The sequence below is a fragment of the Polypterus senegalus genome, chromosome 10 (genome assembly GCF_016835505.1).
Source record: "Polypterus senegalus isolate Bchr_013 chromosome 10, ASM1683550v1, whole genome shotgun sequence".
NCBI classification, from domain to species: domain Eukaryota; kingdom Metazoa; phylum Chordata; class Cladistia; order Polypteriformes; family Polypteridae; genus Polypterus; species Polypterus senegalus.
This window is the reverse complement of record NC_053163.1, coordinates 154,011,973-154,037,514: the sequence shown is the minus strand read 5'-3', so window position 1 is coordinate 154,037,514 and position 25,542 is coordinate 154,011,973. Positions and strand designations below refer to the sequence as shown.

At 42.0% G+C, this 25,542-nt stretch overlaps 1 protein-coding gene across 4 annotated transcripts in view; it reads right to left on the bottom strand.

The window, feature by feature from the left end:
• kdm4b (lysine (K)-specific demethylase 4B) overlaps positions 1-25,542 on the bottom strand; it is a 325,841-nt gene that overhangs the window by 222,198 nt on the left and 78,101 nt on the right. For all 4 annotated transcript variants that reach the window (XM_039767103.1, XM_039767104.1, XM_039767105.1 and 1 more), the window contains exons 4-5: positions 18,039-18,153; positions 7,728-7,921 (exon numbers count right to left, since the gene is read on the bottom strand). In XM_039767103.1, the coding sequence (XP_039623037.1) occupies positions 7,728-7,921; positions 18,039-18,153 (309 nt within the window). The remainder of the gene's footprint in view (positions 1-7,727; positions 7,922-18,038; positions 18,154-25,542) is intronic.

Genomic DNA, 25,542 nt, shown 5'->3' with positions numbered 1-25,542 from the left:
CGTCTGTATGGTTTTTCTCTTGTATCTCACATTATTGAATTAAAACATGAATGCTGTCAAAACAAAACAATGCAATTCCAAATCCACAGATATGACTTCTTCATTTGTCGTTTTGTCACATGTCACCGTGTCACTTTATTCACAGGTCCAGTTACATGTGTGATGTGTGATGTTTAGTTAGTCAGGTGACTGGCACTGAGGTGTCTGGTGGAGTGGAGCCACTGAGGTTCACTCTTATGGAGTCATTTAAATGTTCGTCCGTCAGTCTTGTTCTGAACTTTGACTTCATGACATTCATGTCAGACTCACAGAGGTATGGAGACCCAAATGAAGCAGATATTTTCAGAGCTGCTTGGTGAAGATTCTTCTAGTTATCTGGCTCTCCTAAGCTCCAGAAATGCTGAGAATGCTTTTGAGATTTTAACTGCACATTATGTTGAAGGTTTACTAATATATAATATATAAAATCCAATGTCTGTCAGTCTGACCAAACGTTGTCTCCACACACTGAGGAGAGGCAAGACACATGACAGCCCGCAAGGAGTTTGCTTAAAGACACCTGAAGGACTCTGAGATGGTGAGAAATAAGATTCTCTGGTCTAAAGAGACCAAGATAGAACTTTTTGGCCTTACTTCTAAGCGGTATGTGTGGAGACAACCAGGCACTGCTCATCACTTGTCCAATATGTCACAAGCCGTCTACTAAAGCAGATGGCCTGCTAGTAGTTTGGGACCGAACAGGACTGAGGGAGTAACAAGAGAGGCTCAAGAGAGGCAGATGTTCAAAACAGCAGGTAATTTATTTATACCACGATGGAATAAAAATAAAGTTGTTGAAAGAAAAAAGAACAAAAAAAAAAAATGAACAAAAATTGTATAAATAATCCAGTGATAAGACACAATCAAATTATAAAGAAAGAAAAAAAAAACAAAAAATAGAAATTGGGAAACACCAAGGCTCTTACCCTAATATCATCAATTCTCGTTCATGAAAAGTCCAGGGCAGCCTTAAAATAATACCAAAAACTAGACTCTGTTTCAGTCCAGGTCACCAGTACAACTCCTCCAAAAAAAATCTCAGGAGTCGTTTCTTTTTGGTCCTTTACAGCAACCAACAGCTCAGCCACTAGGCACCTCTTAGGCTGGCGTCCCTCGCACTACCTACTTCTTCTCCCTTTACTTTTTTTCTCCCTTCTTGCCGCCACAGTATTTAAAGCCTTTTCCATTGCCAGGATCAGCTTACCTAATCATAGGAAGGAACCATTTAAGTCCTGACGGGGGGAAATCGTACACTGCTAGTACAAATCAAAAATAGCCAACAACAACCACATCTACATAAAACAATAAACAACAACACACCACATTTATACCTAACCTCGAGATTACTAATAAACAAACTTGAACATTACGATACACGCACACTACTAACGCAACTTGGACTCCCCCTATAGCTGTCGTTTGATCTTCCCAGGCACCTGTGACTGCATTTAGCGTCTGTGCCCTTGTTAAACGGGGAAAAAAAAAGATCGATTACACGCAACACGCGCAATAGAACCAAATGGTAAAACATCTAGAAAATAAACTAAACAACCGGAGGGTAAGCCCAAAAATCCTAAATAAAAAGGAAAAAAAAATCTTTCCCCCGTGGTAAACTTGCTGATATATTGTTCACACTTAAAACTTTGATAGTCCTGCCCCATATCCATTTAATCCACCAGGTATCAGCATTACGGTGAGGCTATAGCGTCACACAATACAGTCCCCACAGTGAAGCATGGCGGTGGCAGCATCATGCTGTGGGGGTGTTTTTCAGCTGCAGGGACAGGACGACTGGTTGCAATCGAGAGAAAGATGAATGGGGCCAAGTACAGGGATATCCTGAACAAAAACCTTCTCCAGAGTGCTAAGGACCTCAGACTGGGCCGAAGGTTTACCTTCCAACAAGACAATGACCCTAAGCACACAGCTAAAATAACGAAGGAGTGGCTTCACAACAACTCTGTGACTGTTCTTGAATGGCCCAGCCAGAGCCCTGACTTAAACCCAATTGAGCATCTCTGGAGAGACCTAAAAATGGCTGTCCACCAACGTTTACCATCCAACCTGACAGAACTGGAGAGGATCTGCAAGGAGGAATGGCAGAGGATCCCCAAATCCAGGTGTGAAAAACTTGTTGCATCTTTCCCAAGAAGACTCCTGGCTGTATGAGCTCAAAAGGGGGCTTCTACTAAATACTGAGCAAAGGGTCTGAATACTTAGGACCAGGTGATATTTCAGTTTGTCTGTTTTAATAAATCTGCAACAATTTCAAAAATTCTTTTTTTTGTCTGTCAATATGGGGTGCTGTGTGTACATTAATGAGGGAAAAAATAATTGAAATGATTTTAGCAAATGGCTGCAATATAACAAAGAGTGAAAAATTGAAGGGGGTCTGAATACTTTCCGTACCCACTGTATGCCACACTGAAAAGAGAGATTGTAATTCAGATTGTGGATCGTGATTTTGTGTTAGAAGGATCGTGATATGATTTTTTTTGGAAAGATCACCCACCCCTATTTTGACTAATCAAGTTTTCAAATTTATGTAGGATTCATTAACCCTTTGGCAAGCTACTTGGAAATGGGTTTGCGAGCTACCGTTAGCTCACGAGTGACGTGTTGAAGACCCCTGTTCTAAGAGGCTTCAGGAAACATTTGGAGGAGGCTGCTGCTGCTAAAAGAGGATCTACAAGTTTTTTAAAATGAAGGGGCTATTGACTTCTTTCAGCCTGGCACTGTGAACGATGATTCAATGTACTCGATAAAGACATGACTGTCTTCATGGTGTGTGTTACTAGCTCAGTCAGGACTGTGTTTGTCTAGAATTGCGACTTTCATGATGACCAGACCACATTTTGTTAGTAATCAATACTCAAGTAGAGGAAATTCCAAAGGGTTCTGCAAGTGCATCTACAGGGCGGCCCATATTTAAGTATCTGATTGAAAAGGTATTATTGTCAGGAAACTACCAATGTTATTATCAAGTAACATAATGGAACATGAACATTAAGAACCTTCAATGTTTTTTCATACCCTGTTCTCCATGGCGTGGTCCACCAATGTGCCATCCCAATACACGCCTGAAGACAAAGGGCAACATTGACACAAGTGGCTTCGGCTTGGCATATCTGTACTGGTATCCTCTGAAAATCTTCTGTGATAACTTCATGTACCTCAGCCACATTGTGGAAGTTATGTCGATACACTTTGTCTTTTAGGTAAACCCACAGGAAAAAGTCTGATGGGGTCAAATTGGGAGACCAAGCCGGCCATTCCGCGGGCCTGCATTAGCCGATCCAGCGTTGCGGGAATGTTTCGTTCAACCGCTGTCGCACTGGTACACCATAGAGATGCCATTTTCGATACTTTTTGTGCAGCAGTTTAAATGCTACAGCCTGTGAAATGTCATAAATATAAATATGGGCCACCCTGTATAAACATGCAGGACCCTAACTATTAGAGGAACTATTTTTTAACTAATAACTCAGTTGACCCCTGCAGTACTTGTGTAGGAGCCTTGAGTCTCACACCTCAGTCTCCACATTCCCACCACTTCCCCTTCATAATTTGACTGTTTTGTCAATGGTCTTCCATACTAATTTATTTGATGACCATCTTGATCTTTGTTCACCATAAAACATCACCCTATAACGCGGAAAGCTCACCATATTGGCTTTAATGGTTTGCAGGGCGATAAATGGCACATTAAGTTAGGAAGCAATGGATGAAAATGTGGGCTACAGGCATGAGGACCTGGCAATAGAAACAAATTACCAAAAAGAAAAAATCTGCGCCAGTGGCACTCTCTGCCTACATGAATTATATTTTCTGGCAATTTTCAGGAGATATTTTAATTATTGCTATGATATAACTTGATTGAGACCTAAATGTTAAGATCATGGCTCCCCCTTGTGGGCACAAAAAAAAAAAACTGGAACCAAAGCAAGTCTACATTTTGAACTTCCCACTTTGCTTTGCCCAGCGAAATTTAAACTTCTCACCAAAATTTTTAATTGCATTTAAATTGTCCAGAGAGCTCTCATTACTTTTGAGTATGGATGAACTATGCAGAAAACGGACAACCCACCAGGAAAAACAAAACAAAAAGCTTGGGTACAGCTGCTGATGTGAAATTTGTGTCATTTAATTATAAGGGCTCATTTCTACTTCACGCTCAGAACGCGTACGCGCCCGCATCATGGCTGCCACGTGTTCCCAGCATTCATTTCACACATCCTCTGAGCAGGTCCTCAGAAATTAGCGCGACGTGTGCGCGAGTTGCAGTACCAGCAAAAAGTCGGTGGGCGCAGTGTGCTAAAAGTCGGAACGTGACGTCAGTCTCTCAGTTTACTATCTACATGTGACAGAAAGCCTCTATGCAGATCTTACGGGATGAATGCTTCGATGTGGTGAAGTAAAATGCCGACATACAGATGCATTCGTGGTGCTTTTATATTCAAGCATCGCATATTCCCGATCGTAATGACACGATACATTTTAAAAGTCTCACATGTCATCTTTTGCGCCGTCTTTTTTTTTTTTTTTGCAACTTAACAGCAACATAATGTATAGCGCTGTATTTGAGCCACTGAGAAAAAAATAAAGGACATGGTGAAAACGTGTATTTTGTGATTAAAGTGGAAATTTCGGCTTTAATCTCGAAATGTCCACTTTAACCTCGTAGTTTACTTTATCATTAATGCAGACGGTCGTAAACGTCATCCCAGTTTTTAATCGCTACGAGCTTCTTGGACCTGACAGCAGCGGCAAGCAGCAAAAGATCACCACACAGAACAAATTAAATGTATGATATTCCAACTCTCTGCACATTTAGAATCTTTAGATTTGTACTTGGTATCACTTTTTTCACAAGATGAAATGCATTAAAGTGTGTACGTTACATTTTACATATAATTTCGTTTAAATAATGAATGCTGTTAATAATTACACACATGGGGGTGTCACGGTGGCGGAGCGATAGCACTGCTGTCTCGCAGGGAGTTATGTTGCTGGTATTTCCTGCTTGTATTCCACACTGTGCTCCGGTTTCCTTCCAAAGATATGCAGATTTGGTGCCGCTAGTGTATGCGAGTGCTTGTATTCACCTTGCGATGAGCTGAGGCCTCGTCCAGGGATTGTTGCTCACTCGTGCCCAATGCTTGCTGGAATGGACATATCCCTGGATTGATGGATTTAATCAATAAACATATTGCTGTAAGGTGTCATCAGAATTTAATGAGTGCTCCAGGCAATTCACAACACAGGGAAGCCGAACCTGTTCTCACCGTGATAATATCTCGCGCTGCCACCTGGTGGATTCCTCCAGATTTACGTAAAGTACGCGCGCAAGTATAAACACTACAACGCTTGCGTAGCAGGAGCGTCCGCTGCAGCATGCGTCACGTCGCGTGAAGTATAACTCCGGCCTTAGACAACAACACCACCACCACCACCACCACAGGTGACAGGCAGATTCATCAACCCAGTCAAGATGCAATTACATATTGAAGCTGTGTCACTGACCAGAGAGGACACCACAGAATTATGAAAGCTGCCACCTAACATGGGAACCATGTTTATGTGACCCATCTAGTCAACAATTCAAATGATATTGAAATGCACAAAGCAGATTGTCATTTAAGGGTCTTTGCACACATTTTGGTCACACCATGCACTAATGACAACACTTTTATTACACGGTCCACCATTTCAGGGCAGCATAATGTTTGAGACAATTGTGTTTGTGATTCCTCAGGTGGATTTTATGGCTTCATAAGATACCTCAGCCTGCTTCTACACTTTGGAGTCTTTAGTGGTCATCGTTCAACATGAGAACAAAGAAGCTATCATGAGGCTGAAGAACAAGAATAAAACCATTGGATGACCGAAATCAATTGTCTGGAATATCATTAAGGAGCAAGAACACACTGGTGGGCTCAGTAATCACAAAGGGAATGGTAGGCCAAGGAAGATCTCCTGCTGATGACAGAAGAATCCTCACTTTAGTAAAGAAAAAACCCCAAAAGCCTGTCTGACAGATCAGAACCAGTCTTCAGGGGGCCGATGTGTCAGAGACGACTATCAGCAGAAGACTTCATGAACAGAAACACAGAGGAGGACACACTGCAAGATGGAGACCACAAAAACAGGATGGCCAGATGACAGTTTGTGACAAAGGACTTCAAAGAGCCTGCAGAATTCTAGGAAAAGGTCTTGTGGACATACATGACAAACATGAACCTCATCAGAGTAATGGTGAGAGAAAACTGTGGAGACCACAAGGAACTGCCCGAGATCCAAAGCAGACCACCTCATCTGTTAAACATGCTGGGGGTGTTATGTCTTTGGAGACCACAAAAACAGGATGGCCAGATGACAGTTTGTGACAAAGGACTTCAAAGAGCCTGCAGAATTCTAGGAAAAGGTCTTGTGGACATACGTGACAAACATGAACCTCATCAGAGTAATGGTGAGAGAAAACTGTGGAGACCACAAGGAATTGCCCAAGATCCAAAGCAGACCACCTCATCTGTTAAACATGCTGGGGGTGTTATGTCTTGGGCATGCATGGCTGCCACAGGTCCTGGCACACTTCTCCTCATTGATGATGCAACTGCTGACGGCACAATGAATTCTGAGGTGTACGGAAACATCTAATCTGCTCATGTTCCAAAAGATGCCTCCAAACTCATTGGACGGTATTTCATCCTATAACAAGACGATGAGCCAAACATACTGCTGATGCAACACAGAAGTTTTTTAAATAAAAAATTGAAAATTCTCGAATGGCCAAGCCAGTCACCTAATTTCAGCCCAACTGAGCAGGCCTTCCATATGCTGAAGAGAAAACTTAAGGGGACAAGCCCCTCAAAACAAGCTGGAGCTGAAGATGGCTGTATGAGAGGCTCAGCAGAACATCACCAGAGAAGTCCCTCAGCACCTGGTGATGTCTGTGAAACGCAGATTTCAAGAAGTCATTGCATGTGAGGGATATACAACAAAATTCTAAATATGACAACGGCTTTAACAGACCTGCCATTGCTGTGTCCAAACATGGTGTCCTGAAATGGGTGGGACTGTGTAGAAAAATGCTGTGTGACCAAAATGTACACAAATCCCCTTAAACGAAAGCCTGCAATGTGCAGTTTAATCATTGTGTCTGAATCGATTGATTTGTAATTCTGAACTGAGGAGCAAAGGGGTAAATCAATGAGAAAAGTGTCTTTGTCCCAAACATTATGGAGGGCACCGTGTATATATGATATACAGTATATCCATTTTCTAATCTGCATAGTGTTATGGATAGATAGTTGCAACTCTGGCAGCACTGGGCACCGGCAGGAACTGGGCCTGAACATGACGTCCATCTATTGCAGGCCACAGTCACACACACTTTTACAGGACCAATCTACATTCACTAAGAAACCCTAACACGTTTACCTTAAATTGTCCTTAGTTTAAACACAATGCAGCGGCAAAAATAAAAAATAAAAATGCATTCATCTCTATAAGTATCAACAGTCCTGTCATCATCACACTGCTATGTCAAACATAATTACACCTCCATTACCTTGAGAAAACAATATTCAAAAAATCACAATTTTCAATCAGAAATTGCCACCTGGCATCACCTGCTTGTTGTGATCTGTAAATGGCATCTCAGTAGAACCGCAAAAACAGCAACTCACCAGGACTTGGGCTCTCCGAAGTGCAGGTAGTTAATGCTGTACAAGTCCATGTCCTCTGTGTGCCAGGCAAATGTCGTCTTCCACATTCCAAAATACAAATATGGGGTGTTGACTCCTTCAATGACGATGCCACACTCCTGCTCCACCATGTCCAACAGAGTATCCAGATTGCCAATATTCCACTCATCAATTCCCTACAACACAAAGACGACGGTTCTTTATTACCTTAGAGATGGTAGAAGTAAATGATGAGAACTTTCATCCGTTCCAGGAGACCACTGCTTATTTTACATTTATATTTAATCACTGTTGAGACACTTATACAGTGGACTAAGAAAATATGTAGACCCCTTCACTTTATACACACTTCACTGTGTTGTAGATTTAATATTAAATTGATACATTTGCCCATCAACTGGCCCATCTACAGTGCTATGATAAAGTATTTGCCCCCTTCCTGATTTCTTACTTTTGCATGTTTGTCACACTTAAATGTTTCAGATCATCAAACAAATTTAAATATTAGACAAAGATAACCCAAGTAAAAACAAAATACAGTTTTAAGTGATGATTTTATTTATTAAGGAAAAAAAAACTATCCAAACCTACATGGCCCTATGTGAAAAAGTAATTGCCCCCACTTTGTTAAATCATGAAGTGACTGCGGTTAATCACATTTTTTGGAAAGCTGAGTTCAATCTCACTATCCACACCCAGGCCTGATTACTGCCAGACCTTAAACAGAACCTGTCAGACAAAGTGAAGAAGGCCAAAAGATCCCAAAAAGGAAGACATCCATCATGCTGCGATCTAAAGAAATTCAGGAAAAGATGAGAAACAAAGTAATTGACATCTATCAGTCTGGAAAAGGTTACAAAGCCATTTCTAAAGTTTTCGGACTCCCAGCAAGTCACAATGAGAGCCATTATCCACAAATGGAGAAAACATGGAACAGTGGTGAACCTTCCCAGGAGTGGCCGGCCTACAAAAATTACCCCAAGAGTGCAGCGACGACTTCAAGGGGTCACAAAAGAACCGAGAACAACATCTAAAGAACTGCAGGCGTCACTTGCCTGAGTTAAGGTCAGTGTTCATGACTCAACCATAAAAAAGAGACTGGCATGCATGTTCCAAGTTCCAAGGTGAAAACTACTGCTGACAAAAAAAGAACATAAAGGCTCGTCTCACTTTTGCCAAAAAACAACTTGATGATCCCCAAGACTTCTGGGACATAAAAGTAACGCAGCATTTCAGAAAAACAACATCATATCAACAGTCAAACATGGTGGTGGTAGTGTGATGGTCTGGGACTGCTTTGCTGCTTCAGGACATGGACAACTCGCTGTGATTGATGGAACCATGAATTCTGCTCTCTACCAAAACATCCTGAAGAAGAATGTCCAGACATCAGTTCGTGACCTCAAGCTGAAGTGCACTTGGGTTCTGCAGCAGGAAAATGATCCAAACACACCAGCAAGTCCACATCTGGATGGCTTAAAAAACAAAATGAAGGGTTTGGAGTGGACTAGGCAAAGTCCAGACTTGAACCCAATTGAGATGCTGTGGCATGACCTTAAAAAAGGGGTTCATGCTCGGAAACCCTCCAATGTGGCTGAATTACAACAATTTTGCAAAGAAGAATTGGCCAAAATTCCTGCACAGCGATGTGAAAGACTGCCAGTTATCGCAAACGCCTTTTTTGCTGCTAAGGGTGGCACAGCCAGTTATTAGGTTTAGGGGGCAACTACTTTTTCACATAGGGCCATGTAGGCTTGGATAGTTTTTTTCCTTAATAAATAAAATCATCACTTAAAAAGTACATTTTGCGTTTACTTGGGTTATAGTTGTCTAATATTTAAATTTGTTTGATGATCTGAAACATTAAAGTGTGACAAAGAAATCAGGAAGGGGGCAATTACTTTTTCCATAGCACTGTATGTACACCCATGACAAAGTGAAAACTTGTTTTCAGAAAGGATTACTCTTGTTCCTAGAAGTATTCAGACCCTTTCCCATGGCCTTCCAAATTGTGTCTGGGTGCCTCCTGTTTGCTCCAATTGTCCTGGAGATGTTTTTAGAACTTGACTGGAGTTCACCTGTGGCAAACTGAATTGATTGGGCATCGTTTAGACGTGTTCCTGTGTAGAGAAGGTCACGCAATTCACGCCGCATGTCAGGACAAACACCAAAACATGAAGTCCAAGACCTCTATGATCAAATTGGGTGAGGGGATCAAACCATTTCTAAAGCTTTGACTGCTTCCCAGTAGCACACTGGTCTCAAGAATCGTGACATGGAAGACGTTTGGACTCCGTCTGGCCAAAAGGAAAAGACGTCATTCAGGGAGGTGTCCAAGAACCCAATGGTCACTCTAACAAAGTTTCACAAGTTCCCCCTACTGATATGGCAGAACTTGTCAGAAGGACACAGTAGTTGTAAGGTGGAAGAAGTCTGGAACCATCAGGACTCTTCATTGGCGTTGGCTATCCTAACAAACTGGGTAAGCATGCAATAAGGCTTTTGGTCTGGGAGTTGTCCAAGAACCCAACGGTCACCCTAACTGAGCTTCAGAACTGCTTTGATGAGATGGGGCGAGTATCTCAGCAGCATTCCATCAATCATGTGTTTATGACAGAGGGGCTAGATGGAAGACACTCTTAAAGTAAAAAGCAAATGGCAGTTGAAATGACAGTAAAAACAGGAGCAGAAAGATTCTCTGATGTGATGAGGCAATAACTGAACTCTATGACCAGAACTCCAAGCAGCATGTCTGGCGAAGACTAGGCACTGCTTGTCACCTGCCTAATACCATCACTACAGTGAAGCGTGGTGGTGGCAGCATCATGTTATGAAGGTGCTTCTCGACACAAGGGACAGGAAGACTGGTCACAAATGAGAAGAAGGTGAATGCATCTACATACAGAGAGGTCCTTGAAGAAAACCTGCTTCAGAGTGCACACAAACTCGGACTGGGGCGATGGTTCATCTTTCAGAACGATGAATGACCTGAAGAATACAGCCAAGACAAAAATGGAGTGGCTTCGGGACAAATCTCAAGTGTCCTTGAGTGGCCGAGCCAAAGCCCAAACTTTACCTCATAGAACATCTATGGGGTTACCTGAGGATGGCTGTTTAAAGATTCTTTCTGTCTAAATTCATGAAGCTGGAGAGGATCTGGAAGGGAAAAAAAAAAATGGGATAAACTGCCCAAATCCAGGTGTGCAAACCTTTTAGAGACTTAACCTTGAAGACATAAAACTGAAGTTGCTGACAAAGGGGCTTCTACAAAGCACTGAACGAAGGGTCTGGGTGGTTTCATGAATGGGAGATTTCAGCTTCTGATTTTTAATAAATTGGTAAACCTTTCTGAAAACGTCATCACTTTGTCATTATTGGTTACTGAATGTAGACTAATGGGCAAAATGGCAAATTTATCCACTTGAAATTAAATCTACAACACAATAAATCATGCAGAAAGTGAAGGGGTCTTTATGCTTTCTGAATCCACTGTAAACACAACATTTTTCACAAACTTTATCTTCCCATTGTAAATGAAGTCTGTGACTAAAAAAAATGCTGGAAACTTCCTGTAGTGTGGCATGGCCTTTAGGGGTCTGTCCTTGGCTCATTACTTTTTCAAATGTATACAAAATCACATACACTCTGGTAAAGTCACAAAATTTACAACATTAGTAGATGATGCTGAAGTTGGGGTGGGGGGAAGGTATAGCAGATAGTGAGGAGGTGGGAAAAATAATTCAAAAAGACTTGACATTCTTCATTTTCAAGTGTTTACGCAGTCCTGAAGTGTCATGTGGAGAAAGTGTTAGATGTGGGCAAAATAAGAACTGCAGTCTTACAGAATGCAATCCCTAAAAAGGATTTAAGGATTTATGTTGATACATAATTTGCACAAGCTAAACAATGTGCAGAGGTGGTTAAAAAGACAAATAAAATGTTAAGTTATGTTATAAAAGCTGCTGCATATAAATCAAGGGACATTACAGTCATACTATGGCATTAACTAGTAAGGCCACATCTCGAGTATTGTGTGCAGTTCTGGTCACCACGCTACAATAAAGACACAGCAGCACTTGAAGTTGTGCAGAGAAAAGCAACCTGGTGCATCATGGGACTTGAGGACATGTCTTAGTGTGACAGGCGGAGACAATTAAACTTGTTTAGTATGGACCAGCGTTGGCTGCATGGGGACCTAATCCAAGACTTCAGAATTCTCAAGGGCTTCGATAAAGTGGATCCAGCAGAATTCATTCAACTAAATAGTGAATCACCAGTTGAAATACTGAAAGCCAGAAATGGAACCTGATGTACCACATTACAAGTGATACTTTTGCTTATATCAATAAAAGAAGGAGTAACAGCTGGACCATTATTATTACTATTAATAACAAGCCAGCTCCACCTGCGTATTAGTGAAACAGGACAGTGAGGAGGGCCCTGCCAGTGTCCCCACTCCCGATGTTACGCTTCCCCCACCTCTCGGCCTGCAGCCTCTGTCTGTCTGAACATATCAGTCCTGCAAGCGAACTATGATTCTCAGCGAAATGAGGGAAATCGCGAAATCAACCGAAATGTTCAAGCAAATTCTAGAAAAAAAAAACCCGATCTAAATCTGTTAAGTATTTCTACCGTGAAAAGCGGTCAGACGAACATGCAGATGTTGGATTATATATATATATATATATATACACATACACAGAGAGAGAGAGAATAAAGTAATGCCTTCTTAATAAAAAAATCACTACTACTAATTAGGCATTCATAATAATAATAATAATAATAATAATAATATTACTACTACCAACTAGGTCTTCATAATAAAAATAAAATTACTACTACTAATTAGGCTTTAATAATAATAATAATAAATAGTATTACTACTACTAATTAGGTCTTCATAATATTATTTATATTACTACTACTAATTAGGTCTTCATTTTTAAAGGAAACAAATCAATTGGTTTATCATTTCCATTAAATACCACTGAAATCCAAATCTATGGGTTGCCCTCCAAGAAGAATCTATCTCGGGGCCCCAGGCTGGCTAGGGGTGGCAGTGATGTGACCTGAATTGTTTTTAAATTACTAATAGATAGATAGATAGATAGATAGATAGATAGATAGATAGATAGATAGATAGATAGATAGATACTTTATTAATTATCTATCTATGATGTCTTACTACAGGCTCAACCAAAAAAAAAAAAAAAAACACAATTCTTATTTAATAAACCATTTATGGCCACTAGATGGCAATATAGCCACAAAGAATGCAGCTTTTACCAGTCATGTAACATTCCTTCCTTTTTTCTGTTGATAAAGATAATTGTAAAGAAAACGGACTCCAGTGCCACAATATTTGATGCTCCACCAGTCCGTTCTAAACCCACTTTTATGGGAAGGTGGGGAAATTGGAGTCTTTCACAGCAGGAACAATCCCTGCACAGGGCACCAGTCCATTCAATTACAGCTTATTCTAATATAGTGCTCTTGTCCAAAGACTAACTCAGAAAACATACACAGATCTACAGTAGAGAAAGTGCAAAATACTTTGTATCCATGGGGGTTACATTCCTGAAAAACCCAGGGTACACAGAAACTGCTAATACTGACCAAATTAGAAAAAAATAGTTAATTTCCAGGACAACGTAGGTTCGAGGGGAGAACAAGCAGGGGAAGACAGGGTTGGACCAACGCAGCAGACCCCTCTCTCGCCCCAGTAATCATACATGTGCAGGGTCACAAATGTAAACCTTGTTATGCCATTTAATTCCTCTATAGTCAAGTTCGATGGTCTTCTAGGTGCTCCACCAGAGGCCGCAAGTGACTGTAGCTGGGCTGATCTGAGGACTTCACTAAAGCATGTAATTGTTGTGTACAAAGGGCATGGACTTAAACAGTGCGAACTTCTGACCCACACTTACTGGGAGTCCCTTATTTGTGGAGAAAAATGGCAAGCAAATGGGGTTCAACAGCTTACCCACACTTCTTTATATATATATATATATATATATATATATATATACACACACACACACAGTATATACACATATATACTGTATATATATATATATTATATATTTTTTTTTTTTTAAATTATAGAGAGTGATTACCTCTAGAACACAATTTTTCCTGGCAAAGCATATATAGTATGTCTGTGAAGAAATAACTTTGACTTGAAAAATATCAAAGTTATGCTTTAATGGAGATGATGATGTTTGCTTTGCCTTATCTGTCTCAAGTGATTCGCTGCTGAGTGTGAAGTGTTAAGGATGAGGACCATCAACTCTGTGGTCATGGTTCTCTCACAGAGAAGAGTGGATTGGTCTCTACAGGTGAAGGGGAACAACCACCCATAGTCAAGGAGTTCAGGAATCTTAGGAGCTTATTAATGAGTACAAGAAGGAAAAGTGAAATCAACAAGCAGATTGGAATGGTGGCAGCTTTTCTGTGGGCACTGTACTGGTCCGCAGAGCCAATTTTAAAGTTTGCATTTTATTTTTTCTTATGATTTACCGGTCATATACAAGCCCAAATCAGAAAAGGTTGGGATGGCAAATGCAAATAGAAAAAAAAAATTCATTAAAAATGCAATCATCCATAACTCTTTCATGGTAGATGACGACTTTTGGCAAAAGGAGGGTTGATGGTGGAAATCAACTGTAAACAGTGACAAAACCTGCCTTTATCTTTTAATTTGGACTCGCTTTGCTAGAAGGAAAGTTACAGCGCCCTCCACAATTATTGGCAACCCTGGTTATGATGTGTTCTTAGGCTTCTAATAAATTTTTTTTCCCCAAAAAAATATAGGCTCACAATACAAAAAAAGAGAAAAATCCAACCTTTAATTAAAGAATATTTATTCATTGGGGAAAAACTCCCACATTAAGAAATACATTTTTTTTACATGAAATCCACAATTATTGACACCCCTAATAATTCCTATAAAATAAATGTAATTGAAGCATTTTTGTAATTTCTAGTTTAGTTTATAAAGTTGATCAGAGTAAATAGGAACTTTTAATTAGTAATTAATGACTTCCTATGCCCCTGGGGTATAAATATGGCATGACACAGAGTCCTATTGCTCTTAGCCACTCTTCAACATGGGAAAGACAGGAGAACATGCCGTTCAAGTAAGGCAGATGTGTGTCAACCTTCATAAGTCAGGTAATGGCTTCTCACCTAAACCTGCCTGTACCGACCGACAGTCAGAGGAATAATAAAGAAGTGTAAAACAACGAGAACAGTGACAAACAAGGCTGGACCCAACAAGGACCACCACGCACAATTAGGAGGATGGTAAGAGAAGTCAAACATTCATCAAAGCTCACTGTTAGAGAACTGCACCAAAGAGTGGTATCTTGGGTTGGGGGGTCGCAAAGTCTCCAAGACAACCATAAGACGCTATCTTCATGCCAACAAGCTGTTTGGGTGACATGCATGGCTAAAGCCTTTTCTTACCTACAATCACAAACGTAAACATTTGGAGTTTGCCAAGCAGTACTGGAGGGCTTCAACTGGGACCGTGAGCTTTGGTCAAATGAGACTAAAATTGAAAATTTTGGCAACAAGTATACTAAGTAGGTCTGGCGTGAATCCAAGAATGAGTATGCAGAAAAGCATTTCATGCCCACTGTAAAGTATGGTGGAGTATCTGTGATGCTATGGGGCTGTTTCTCTTCCAGAGGCCCTAGGAACCTTGTTAGGGTGCATGGCATCATGAACTCTTTGAAATACCAGGGCATTTTAAATCAAAATCTGGTGGCCTCTGCCAGAAGGCTGAAGATGTGTCATCATTGGGTCTTCCAGCAGGATAATGACCTTAAACATATGGCAAAACCTACACCAAAATAGCTCAGCAGACACAAAATCAAGCTCCTCTCATGACCATCTCAGTCCCCAGACCTCAATCCCATTGAAAACCTGTGGGGTGAGCTGAAGAGGAGACTGCCTAAGAGAGGACCCAGGACTCTGGACGACATAGAAAGTTTGTGCAAAGAGGAATGGTCAAAAATCCCTGTCTCTGTATTCTCTAACGTTGTGAAATGTTATAGGAGAAGATTAAGTGCTGTCTTGTTGGCAAAAGGGGGTTATACAAAATATTAGCAGCAGGGGTGCTAATAATTGTGGCTCACATTATTTCATAATATGGGATTTTTTTTCCCCAATGAATAAATGTACTTCAATTAAAGGTTGGATTTTTCACTTTTTTGTGTTGTGAGACTATATTTTATGGGGGAAAAAAAATTATTAGAAGCCTAAGAACACATCTTAATCAGGGTTGCCAATAATTGTAGAGGGCACTGTAGCTTTATTGGTTTGACAGTGTTTCCCTGTGCTCACATGAGTAGCAAGGAGCAAACTACAGCAAAAAGGGCATAAACATAAAAAACTTTGTGGACAATGTTTTGCATATTATCACTTAATTGGACTATGACTTGCCTGACTCCGAGGTTGATACAAATTATCAAAAATGAATGTGAGCTACCAGCATCAGCCGATCAGTCCCCAGCTGATCGCAGTGCTGAAAAGACTCGTGTGGCTGATGTGGCAATGTTCGCCTGGAGGACCGCCACTTAAAATGGCAAGAGGTACAAAGAAGATTGCGATGCACTCCTGGTGAACTGGCAGCCACAGCACCCAGCAACAGACCTTTTACAGTTGTACTTGAAAGTTTGTGAACCCTTTAGAATTTTCTATATTTCTGCATAAATATGACCTAAAACATCACCAGATTTTCACTCAAGTCCTAAAAGTAGATAAAGAGAAACCAGTTAAACAGATGTGACAAAAATATTATACTTGGACATTTACTGATTGAGGAAAATGATCGAATATTACATATTTGTGAGTGGCAAAAGTATGTGAACCTCTAAGATTAGCAGTTAGTTTAAAGGTGAAATTCGAGTCCGGTGTTTTCAGTCAATGGGATGCCAATCAGGTGTGAGTGGGCACCCTGTGTTATTTTAAAAACAGGATCTATCAAAGTCTGCTCTTCACATGGTACAAACAAAGGAGATTCTGAGGACCTCACAAAAAGAGCTGTTGATGCCTAAGAACACATCTTAATCAGGGTTGCCAATAATTGTAGAGGGCACTGTAGCTTTATTGGTTTGACAGTGAAAGATTACAAAACCATCTCTAAGGAGTTTGGACTCCACCAATCCACAGTCAGACAGATTGGGTACAAATGGAGGAAATTCAAGACCATTGCTACCCTCCCCAGGAGTGGTCGACCAACAAAGATCACTCCAAGAGCAAGGCGTGTAATAGTCGGCGAGGTCACAAAGGACCCCAGGGGAACTTCTAAGCCACTGAAGGCCTCTCTCACATTGGCAAATGTTCATGTGTCCACCAACAGGAGGACACTGAACAAAAATGGTGTGCATGGCAGGGCTGCAAGGAGAAAGCCACTGCTCTCCAAATAAAAACACTGCTGCTCGTCTGCAGTTTGCTAAAGATCACGTGGACAAACCATAAGGCTACTGGAAGAATGTTTTGTGGACGGATGAGACCAAAATAGAACTTTATGGTTTAAATGAAAAGCGTTATGTTTGGAGAAAGGAAAACACTGCATTCCAGCATAAGAACCTTATCCCATCTGTGAAACATGGTGGTGGTGGTATCATGGTTTGGGCCTGTTTTGCTGCATCTGGCCCAGGATGGCTTGCCTTCATTGATGGAACAATGAATTCTGAATTATATCAGAGAATTTTAAAGGAAAATGTCAGGTCATCTGTCCATGAACTGAATCTCAAGAGAAGGTGGGTCATGCAGCAAGACAACGACCCTAAGCACACAAGTCGTTCTACCAAAGAATGGTTAAAGAAGAATAAAGTGAAAGTTTTGGAATGGCCAAGTCAAAGTCCTGACCTTAATCCAATAGAAATGTTGTGGAAGGACCTGAAGCGAGCAGTTCATGTGAGAAAACCCACCAACATCCCAGAGTTGAAGGACACGCTAGAAGGATAACAATTCTGAGCTGGCTAAGAAACACCTGGGAATTCCCCCCCAAAAGAGCTGGAAATAAAAACAAAAAATAAAGCTGACACTTAACCCAACATGCTTGACTCTGGAATGCGGGAGTAAATTGGGGTAACTACTAAAAATTAATGCAGACACAAGAACAATGTACCAGCTCCAAACAGATAGAGATTGAACATGGGATAAATCCCAGGATGCATGAAACAACATGTTATCTCCAAGATGAATAGAAAAAGTAGAAAGATGGTTAAGTACTCCATTGCTATGTCATGATAAAGGTTTAAAATCCAAAACCACACTCACTTTGTCATAGAGAGATCCGCTGATATCCGCCCCATAAATCGGCGAAACAAAAGTCAAGTTCTTCCAGTATTTGCGCTCCAGGTCATCAAAGTCTTGGTGCCGAGGAGTACAGTACCTAAAAGACAAGAAAGGAAAGAAGGAAGTCATCAAAACTTAAAATCAAGTAGAAATGTATGGAAAATGTATGGAAAGTGGAATGGATCCCAAAATTAAAGAGTTATTCTTAATAACTTTCCCATTTCAGGAACAGATCCTTAAACTCGCAGAATCCAGCCATCCATTATATGAACTCTCCATAAGAGCCTTTTCAAGGTAGCATCAGGAATCTGACAAAACCGACCAGGACACACTCACGCAGCTCCTGGTTTGGGTCAATTATTACCCAAAACTGAACATCTTTGAGGTTTTATGAAGAACATCCACACACACACGGGGAGAACATTTATTGCTGTCAAAAGGCGGCGGCAAAAAGTATTCAGACCCCTACACTTTATTTTAAACTAGCCATGTGCGCCCAACTATGTTGCACGTGTTAAAGTTGTCTGTGACGGGCTCCCTGTTTAAACGCGGCTGCCAGTCGTAAACTGGACCCTTCGTCGTACAACATTATGATTTTTTATAAGGGAAACAAAATTACAAAAGAAAACTCTTGGACATTGATTCAATAGGAATGGCCTACTCGGAATCACTGTCCGAATAGTAATTATGTGGTGGTGTAGGAGCATTTCTGCTTCTGTCCGTTCACAGTCCATCTCGTTTTCACAACACTGTCGTTTCCTCTCATGATGTTTTCTCAACCTTTCTCCAATCTCACAGGTTGTTTTGTGGCAATCCAAAGTGTAAGGTAATATACACGGATCAATGGTTATAAAAGGGGGACACATAGGTATCCAGACTCTTTAAAGCATAAATAGGGATCACTTCACTGAGATGTGAGCAAGCCACGGTACAACTGTGAGACGCGCAGCACTCGCCGGCTACAACGTAACAATAGTAATTTCCGGAACGTGCCGTTACGTTGTCATTCATTTTACCAACTGTCTTTCTTTCATTCATATGTTACGTAGGCACGTACCTTTTATCTTCAGCAATCTCATTCTCTAACCAGGCCTCTGGAGCTAACCAGCGTAACACTGTCCACCACCCCTTTTGTTATTCCGGCACATTGTTGACATCCGTGAATAACAACAACGTACTAAACTGGAAGGTGGTCTACGCATGCGTGGAATTCGCAGACAAAGATCAAGATCTAAATGAAGATCTCTTTAGTTAATTTAAAGTACAACAATTTGTTTAGTTTGAATGTCTGTGTTTTGAGGTGTGACTGGCGTACTACAGTCTTCAGTAGTATAAGCCTGGAGGAGATTCTTAATGCAATGCCTGTGTTTTAGCTGTCTCTCTACTGCCATCTAGTGCTTCTTCTTCTAATTCATTCGCGGACAAACAAAGATCAAGATCCAAATGAAGATTATATATAGAGATTTGTCATTTTTGTCCATCAATCAACATGCAATGGCCCATTATGAAAAAGTTTTACAAATTTATTATAAATCAACAACAGAAATCTCTCAATTATAAAAGTACGAAAAACCCTTAATCCCATACTTTGTAGAAGCCCCTATGGCAGCAATTTCAGCTTTGAATCTTCTTGGGTAAGTCTCTACAAGCATTGCACACCTAGATTTGGGCAGTACCATTAGATTGGATGTTAAGTCTCTGTGAACTGCCATCATCAGGTCTCCCCACAGTTGTCATGAAGTCTTGAAGTCTGGGCCACTAAAGGACACTCAGAGATTTGTCCCATGGACACTCCAGCATTGTTTTGGCTGTACACTTCAGGTCATTGTTATACTGAAAGATGAACTGTCAGCCCAGTCTGTGGTGGCAGGCATTCTGGAGCAGGATTTCTTCAAGGACCTCTCTGTATTTGGCTGCATTCATCCTTCCCTTAAGTCTGACCAGTCTCCCTGACATGATGTTGCCACCAGCATGTTTCTCCATAGGGATGGTACTAGGCAGGTGATGAGCAGTGCCCGGTTTTCACCTGACACAGTGTATGGAGTTCTGCCCAAAGTGTTCACTTTTTGTCTCATCAGACCAAAGAGTCTGCAGTTCTTTAAATGCCTTTTACTCAAAAGTGGGTTATTATAGTATAGCATAGTTCTTTACTTGTCTTGCACTCGTCCGGAGTTTATGCATATGTTGCACTGTAGTCCTGTTATTTCGTGCCATTGTATGCAGCAATGTGGTATTAGGATGGTATGACAATAAAGCCACTTGACTTGTATGCCAGCAGCAGCCTTTTACAGAAGTGCCGTGTTCTCTTTATTTCTTGAGCTTCTGTAAATGTTAAATTTCCCCTTCAGACAAACAAAGTACTGTCTAACTATTAATAATATAATCAACCATCGCTCTGGCACATGCAGGGCAAGGCCATAGGATGTACAGCTGCCTGATCGATGCTGTGCTTCTCCAAAAATTCTGCCTTCCATTGCTGCCAGTCCAGGAGGATGCGGGCAAACTCCTCCAAAATTTGAAGTATAATCACTTGGCTTCAGCTTCAATTTGGCGAATTCAAGTATTTTTTCATTTGGCAACCCTACAACTCTGTGGGTGTTTCTGTTTGAACGGTCTTTTTGGGCAGACATGTGGTGATCATTCTGCATTTACGCCTATGCCAGCGGAGGTCTGATCTTCTGCTCTTTTGTTGGTTGCTGGAGGCAAGTCTGTCAGACAGCTTCCTTCTGCCAACGATAAAGCAAGGAGAGCTTTCCCAAAGTGCCTGAAAGCACTTCATTTGGAGCATCTCCAACGTGTGCCAGTGACCTCTTCTAGCAATGTCAAGGTTTCCGTGGTATGATCTCTCTTCATTTTTACAACTAACATTTTTCATTTCTTTGTAGGCTGGCTAATGCTGACTGAGCACTGCAAGTTCAGGCAACAACAACCTGCAGATCCAACGGTCTTCAATGCGGAGATTTTGGAATGTCGGTACTTGAATTTAAATCAATTAAAAAAAATGTCAATAAAGTGTCCATGGATATAAGACAGTTGACAACTTTCTCAAACCTGTTTCATCCTAGTCAGAGTCACGGGAGACTGGAATCACTTGCAGCAAAAGCTCAACATTGGACAGGGAGCCAGTGAGTCTGTCATGTCTCAGCCACATTACTCCCCTGGCTGTGGTTCAAATCCACATTTAAAGTCTATTTTGTTCATCCTTGGTTATTTTACTTATGTTGATTACCTGCACCGTTCTTAATTTGTTGTTTTGTCTATGTACATAAGCTGCTTTTGTTATGTTCCATGTGTTTTGTGGGTGGGTCCCCCTTACAGGCGGGGTCAACTGCCAATCACCACCGGGCACTGCCCTCCACCCTATAATTTGGTGGGTCAATGTGAATGGGCTCTGGAGTCGGGGAGTCATTGCTGTTTTGTTGTGCTTGTGTCCTTTGCGTATTTTGAACCTCCTTATTTGGACTCTGTATTGGGATGACTGTTACAGGCAATTCCATTTTGCCATTTCCTCCATAAAGCTTTATTGTCATTGGAATACCTGAATATTCTGTAATAACTCTCGCTAGGACAAAGCAATGGGCTCCTCAGTATATGGAGTTTAAAACAAGCAGGGTTGCCCCTGCATCGGAGCGATGAGGTAGTCACCGAACAGCCGTCACGACATTTAACCTCCGTTTGCAACTTCTGTGTGCCTACTGCCCGCCCGAACCCCTTCACTCAGTCATCAGGATGGTGGTGTACTGTATTGAGCGGCAAGTCTTCATTATGCACACCTATTGGGTCACTAATTCGTTTAAGCGATGTCAGAATCAACTGGATGATCGTGAGTTAACGGAAGGTTACTTCCAACAAGATGGAGCAACGTGTCACACATCAATCGAAGAAGGAGCTTGGCAGAAATGGAGTCCTTCTTTGGCAAACCGGGTAATTTCAAAGGGGCTTTGGCCACCACGGTCACCGGATCCGACACCAACAGACTTCCTCCTTTGGGGTCTGCTCAAAGGAGAAAAGTCTATCGGAACAAGCCTCGCACTGTGGAAGATTTGAAGGAAAACATCCAACGTGAAATTGCTGTTATTCCCCACCCGAGATGCTTGCAGATACACTCAGGAACATGGAGTGCCGCATCAAAATGTGTCTGGTAGAAAATGGAAACCACTTCCAGCATCAAATGTAATGCAATTGATTATACATACGTCAAGGTATAAAACTTATTTTTTTGGTTCAGATTGATTCATCCTAAGAGGAGTTATAACAGAATATTCAGGGCCTCTTTCGAGTGAATCTCCATGTATTAGCCAGGGTTTGACAGTGCTATCCCCCTCTAAGCGGCATTATTAGAAGTGTATGGAACTACATGCTTTAGAACTCTTTAGTGCTTCGGACTCCTTGTTCACAACAGCATCTCAAAACCCCTCTCACATGCACACAAATAATCGGGCTGCGCTCACATTCTGTCAGACAGATGAGAATCCAGAATTTTCCAGTCAGGAAATTCACATGAATGCCCTTCAATCTTGGGATCTCCCAGTCAAAGAGTCTGGTTAACATGGTGCTACCTGAATTGTGATATAACGCCAAACTTATCCCCTCTACTAAGAGTACAAAATAAAAAATAATAATCTGGTTAGCCAGAAACGAAAATTTGTATTTGAAGCGATACAATACGCTTTAAATGTGTTTAATTTGCTCTTTTGCAATAAATATAAAGTTGCGATTGAGTATTCAAGAAGGGAGACAAAATGAATCCTGGTAATTACAGACCGTAAAGTCTTACTTACCATGCAAAATTATTTAAACTATAACAAGAAACAAAATAGGAAAGTACCTACATAAAAATAAAACACTTAATAATAGCCGGCACAAGTTTATGAGAGGAAGATCTTCTCTAACCAATCTTTTAGATATTTTATTTTTTTTTTTTAACAGGCACCTGCTGTAACTGACAAAAACAAAGCCATCAACAGAACTTACAGAAACTTTTGTGATGAATGGCAATCATGGACAGGCATCCCAGTTAGAATGGGGCACGGTTCCTTACCTTAACGGGAAGCTAGAACCTTCAGAGTGTAACATGTGGCCGGGACGCCTCCACGCTGGGAGGGCCAGGGGAGCAAGCGTGGCCAGTATGTTACCTCCCCCGGAACGCTAGATGGCAACCCCCCTGGGTTGGAGCAGTCCCTCGAACTCCCACAGGGCTTCATGGGAGTTGGAGATTGGAGCAGCCCTATTGGGATCTGCAGGCACTGCCAGGGGGTGCTGCAGCTGGAGCTGCTGAGCCCTTATGGGCAGTCCTTCCGCCATACCCGGAAGTGCTGCCAAAAAGGAAGTCATCAAGCAGCTGGAGCACTTCCGGGTGCCTTATAAAAGGAGCCAGCAGCCACTACTCTGGAGTCAGAAGGAGGAAGACGAAGCTTGAGGAGGAGGAGTGAAGGAAGAATAAGAGAAATATAAAAGTATTGTGTGGAGTTGTGCTTGCGGGGACTGTGTTCTGTCTGTGGGTAAGGGGAAGACGTAGACCACAGACAAAGAAAATAAATGATTATTTGTTTTATAAGTGTGCCTCCCGTGTCTGTCTGTGTCGGGTCAACGCTCATAAAACGCCTTTTTGTCACAAGAGGTATAAGAAACAGGGAAAAGATTGTCCCTCTTCATTCAGGAGACAGGCAGAAGATGCCAGTGTGGCAGATGGTTACACGGGCATCCCTGGGCAAAATTGGACCACGGAACAATAACTGGTTGGGAGGTCAGTGAGGTGGAAGGACAGGGGGAGACAACCAGACAAGAATACATGCTCCTCTGACACGCTAGGTGGCAGCCATCCTGGGCAACACTACCTGTGCATACACCTGCAAGACATGCTGGGATCTGTAGTCTCATTGGGCAGCCTTGTTGGGCTCTGTGGGTGCCGCAGAGATCCATCACCTTTACTTTGTGGGACGTCAGTCTGACCTGGAAATATGTCCATCAGGCTATGCCCTAGCACTAGAAGTACTCCCGGGTCCAGCATAAAAGGTGTCACTCGACCTCATCCAGGCGAGTTACAGTCGGATAGAAGGACAAAGCTCGCTTGGAGGAGTGGAAGGAGAGATAAGAAGAGATGAATTGTGGCATTTGTGATTGTGAAAGCCTTTTTTGTAAGGCATTTGTGTAATAAATCTTTTTATTGTGCCATGACTTGTGTCATGGTGGTTGGCGTGCTGCAATGCCCTACTTTCAAAAAGGGTTTGATTGCTTAGTTCCACACCAAAGACCAATTCTGTAAGTACAAAGTAGTTGGTATCAGAAATAACCTGCAAAAATTGGATCTTAAATAACAAGATGCAACTAGTAAGAGGAGGGGTCTGGTTTAGTGGCCTTAAAAGTGCGTCACTGCTTTTTACAGATGACACGATCCTGGTTGGCTTTATCGGGCTGTGAACTTCCAGAATATATTGGGATGATTTGCGAGTGTGAAGCAGAAGGGATGAGGATGAGCATCTCCAAATCTAAGGCTATGGTCATCAGTAGGGAAAAGGTGGACTATCTTCTCTGAATGGGAGGTGAGTCACTGCCTCAAGTGGAGGAGTTTACGTACCTCGAGATCTTGTTCACGAGTGAATGGAAAAGGGATGGTAAGGGCAGTGAATGCAGTTATGAGGACACTGTACCAATCTGGGGAGGCATGGTGGTGCAGTGGGTAGTGCTGCTGCCTCGCAGTTAGGAGACCCGGGTTCGCTTCCTGGGTCCTCCCTGCGTGGAGTTTGCATGTTCTCCCTGTGTCTGCGTGGGTTTCCTCCGGGTACTCCGGTTTCCTCCCATAGTCCAAAGACATGCAGGTTAGGTGCATTGGCAATTCTAAATTGTCCTTAGTGTGCGTTTGGTGTGTGTGCCCCGCGGTGGGCTGGCACACTGCCTAGGGTTTGTTTCCTGCCTTGCACCCTGTGTTGGCTGGGATTGGCTCCAGCAGACCCCCCGTGACCCTGTAGTTAGGATATAATGGGTTGGATGATGGATGGATGTACCAATCTGTAGTGGGGAAGAAGGAGCTAAATCAGAAGGCAATCTACATCCCCACCATCACCTATGGTCATGAGATTTAGGTAATGATCAAAAAAATGGGATTGTTGGTCCAAGCAGTCAAAATGGTTGACTGGCTCTCCACAGCACAGACATCAGGGACAGGCTGAGAGTAGAGCTGCTGACCCCCCACATGGAGAGGTGCCAACTGAAATGGCTCGGTTATCTAATAAAGATGCCTGCAGACGCCTCTCTGTGGAGGTTTTACGGGCACAACAAGTTGAGAGGAGACCCCGGAGGAAGACCCAGGGTGCCCTGGGAGAATTACATCTCCTAGATGGCCTGGGTACAACTTGGGATCCCACAGCATGAGATGGCAAGTGTGGCTGGGAAAAGGGACAGATGGGCCTCACTGCTAAGATTGTTTCCTGGCCATGGACCCCAGATTTCAATGTTTTGTTCACACCTACCTGCTGCTATTCCTGAG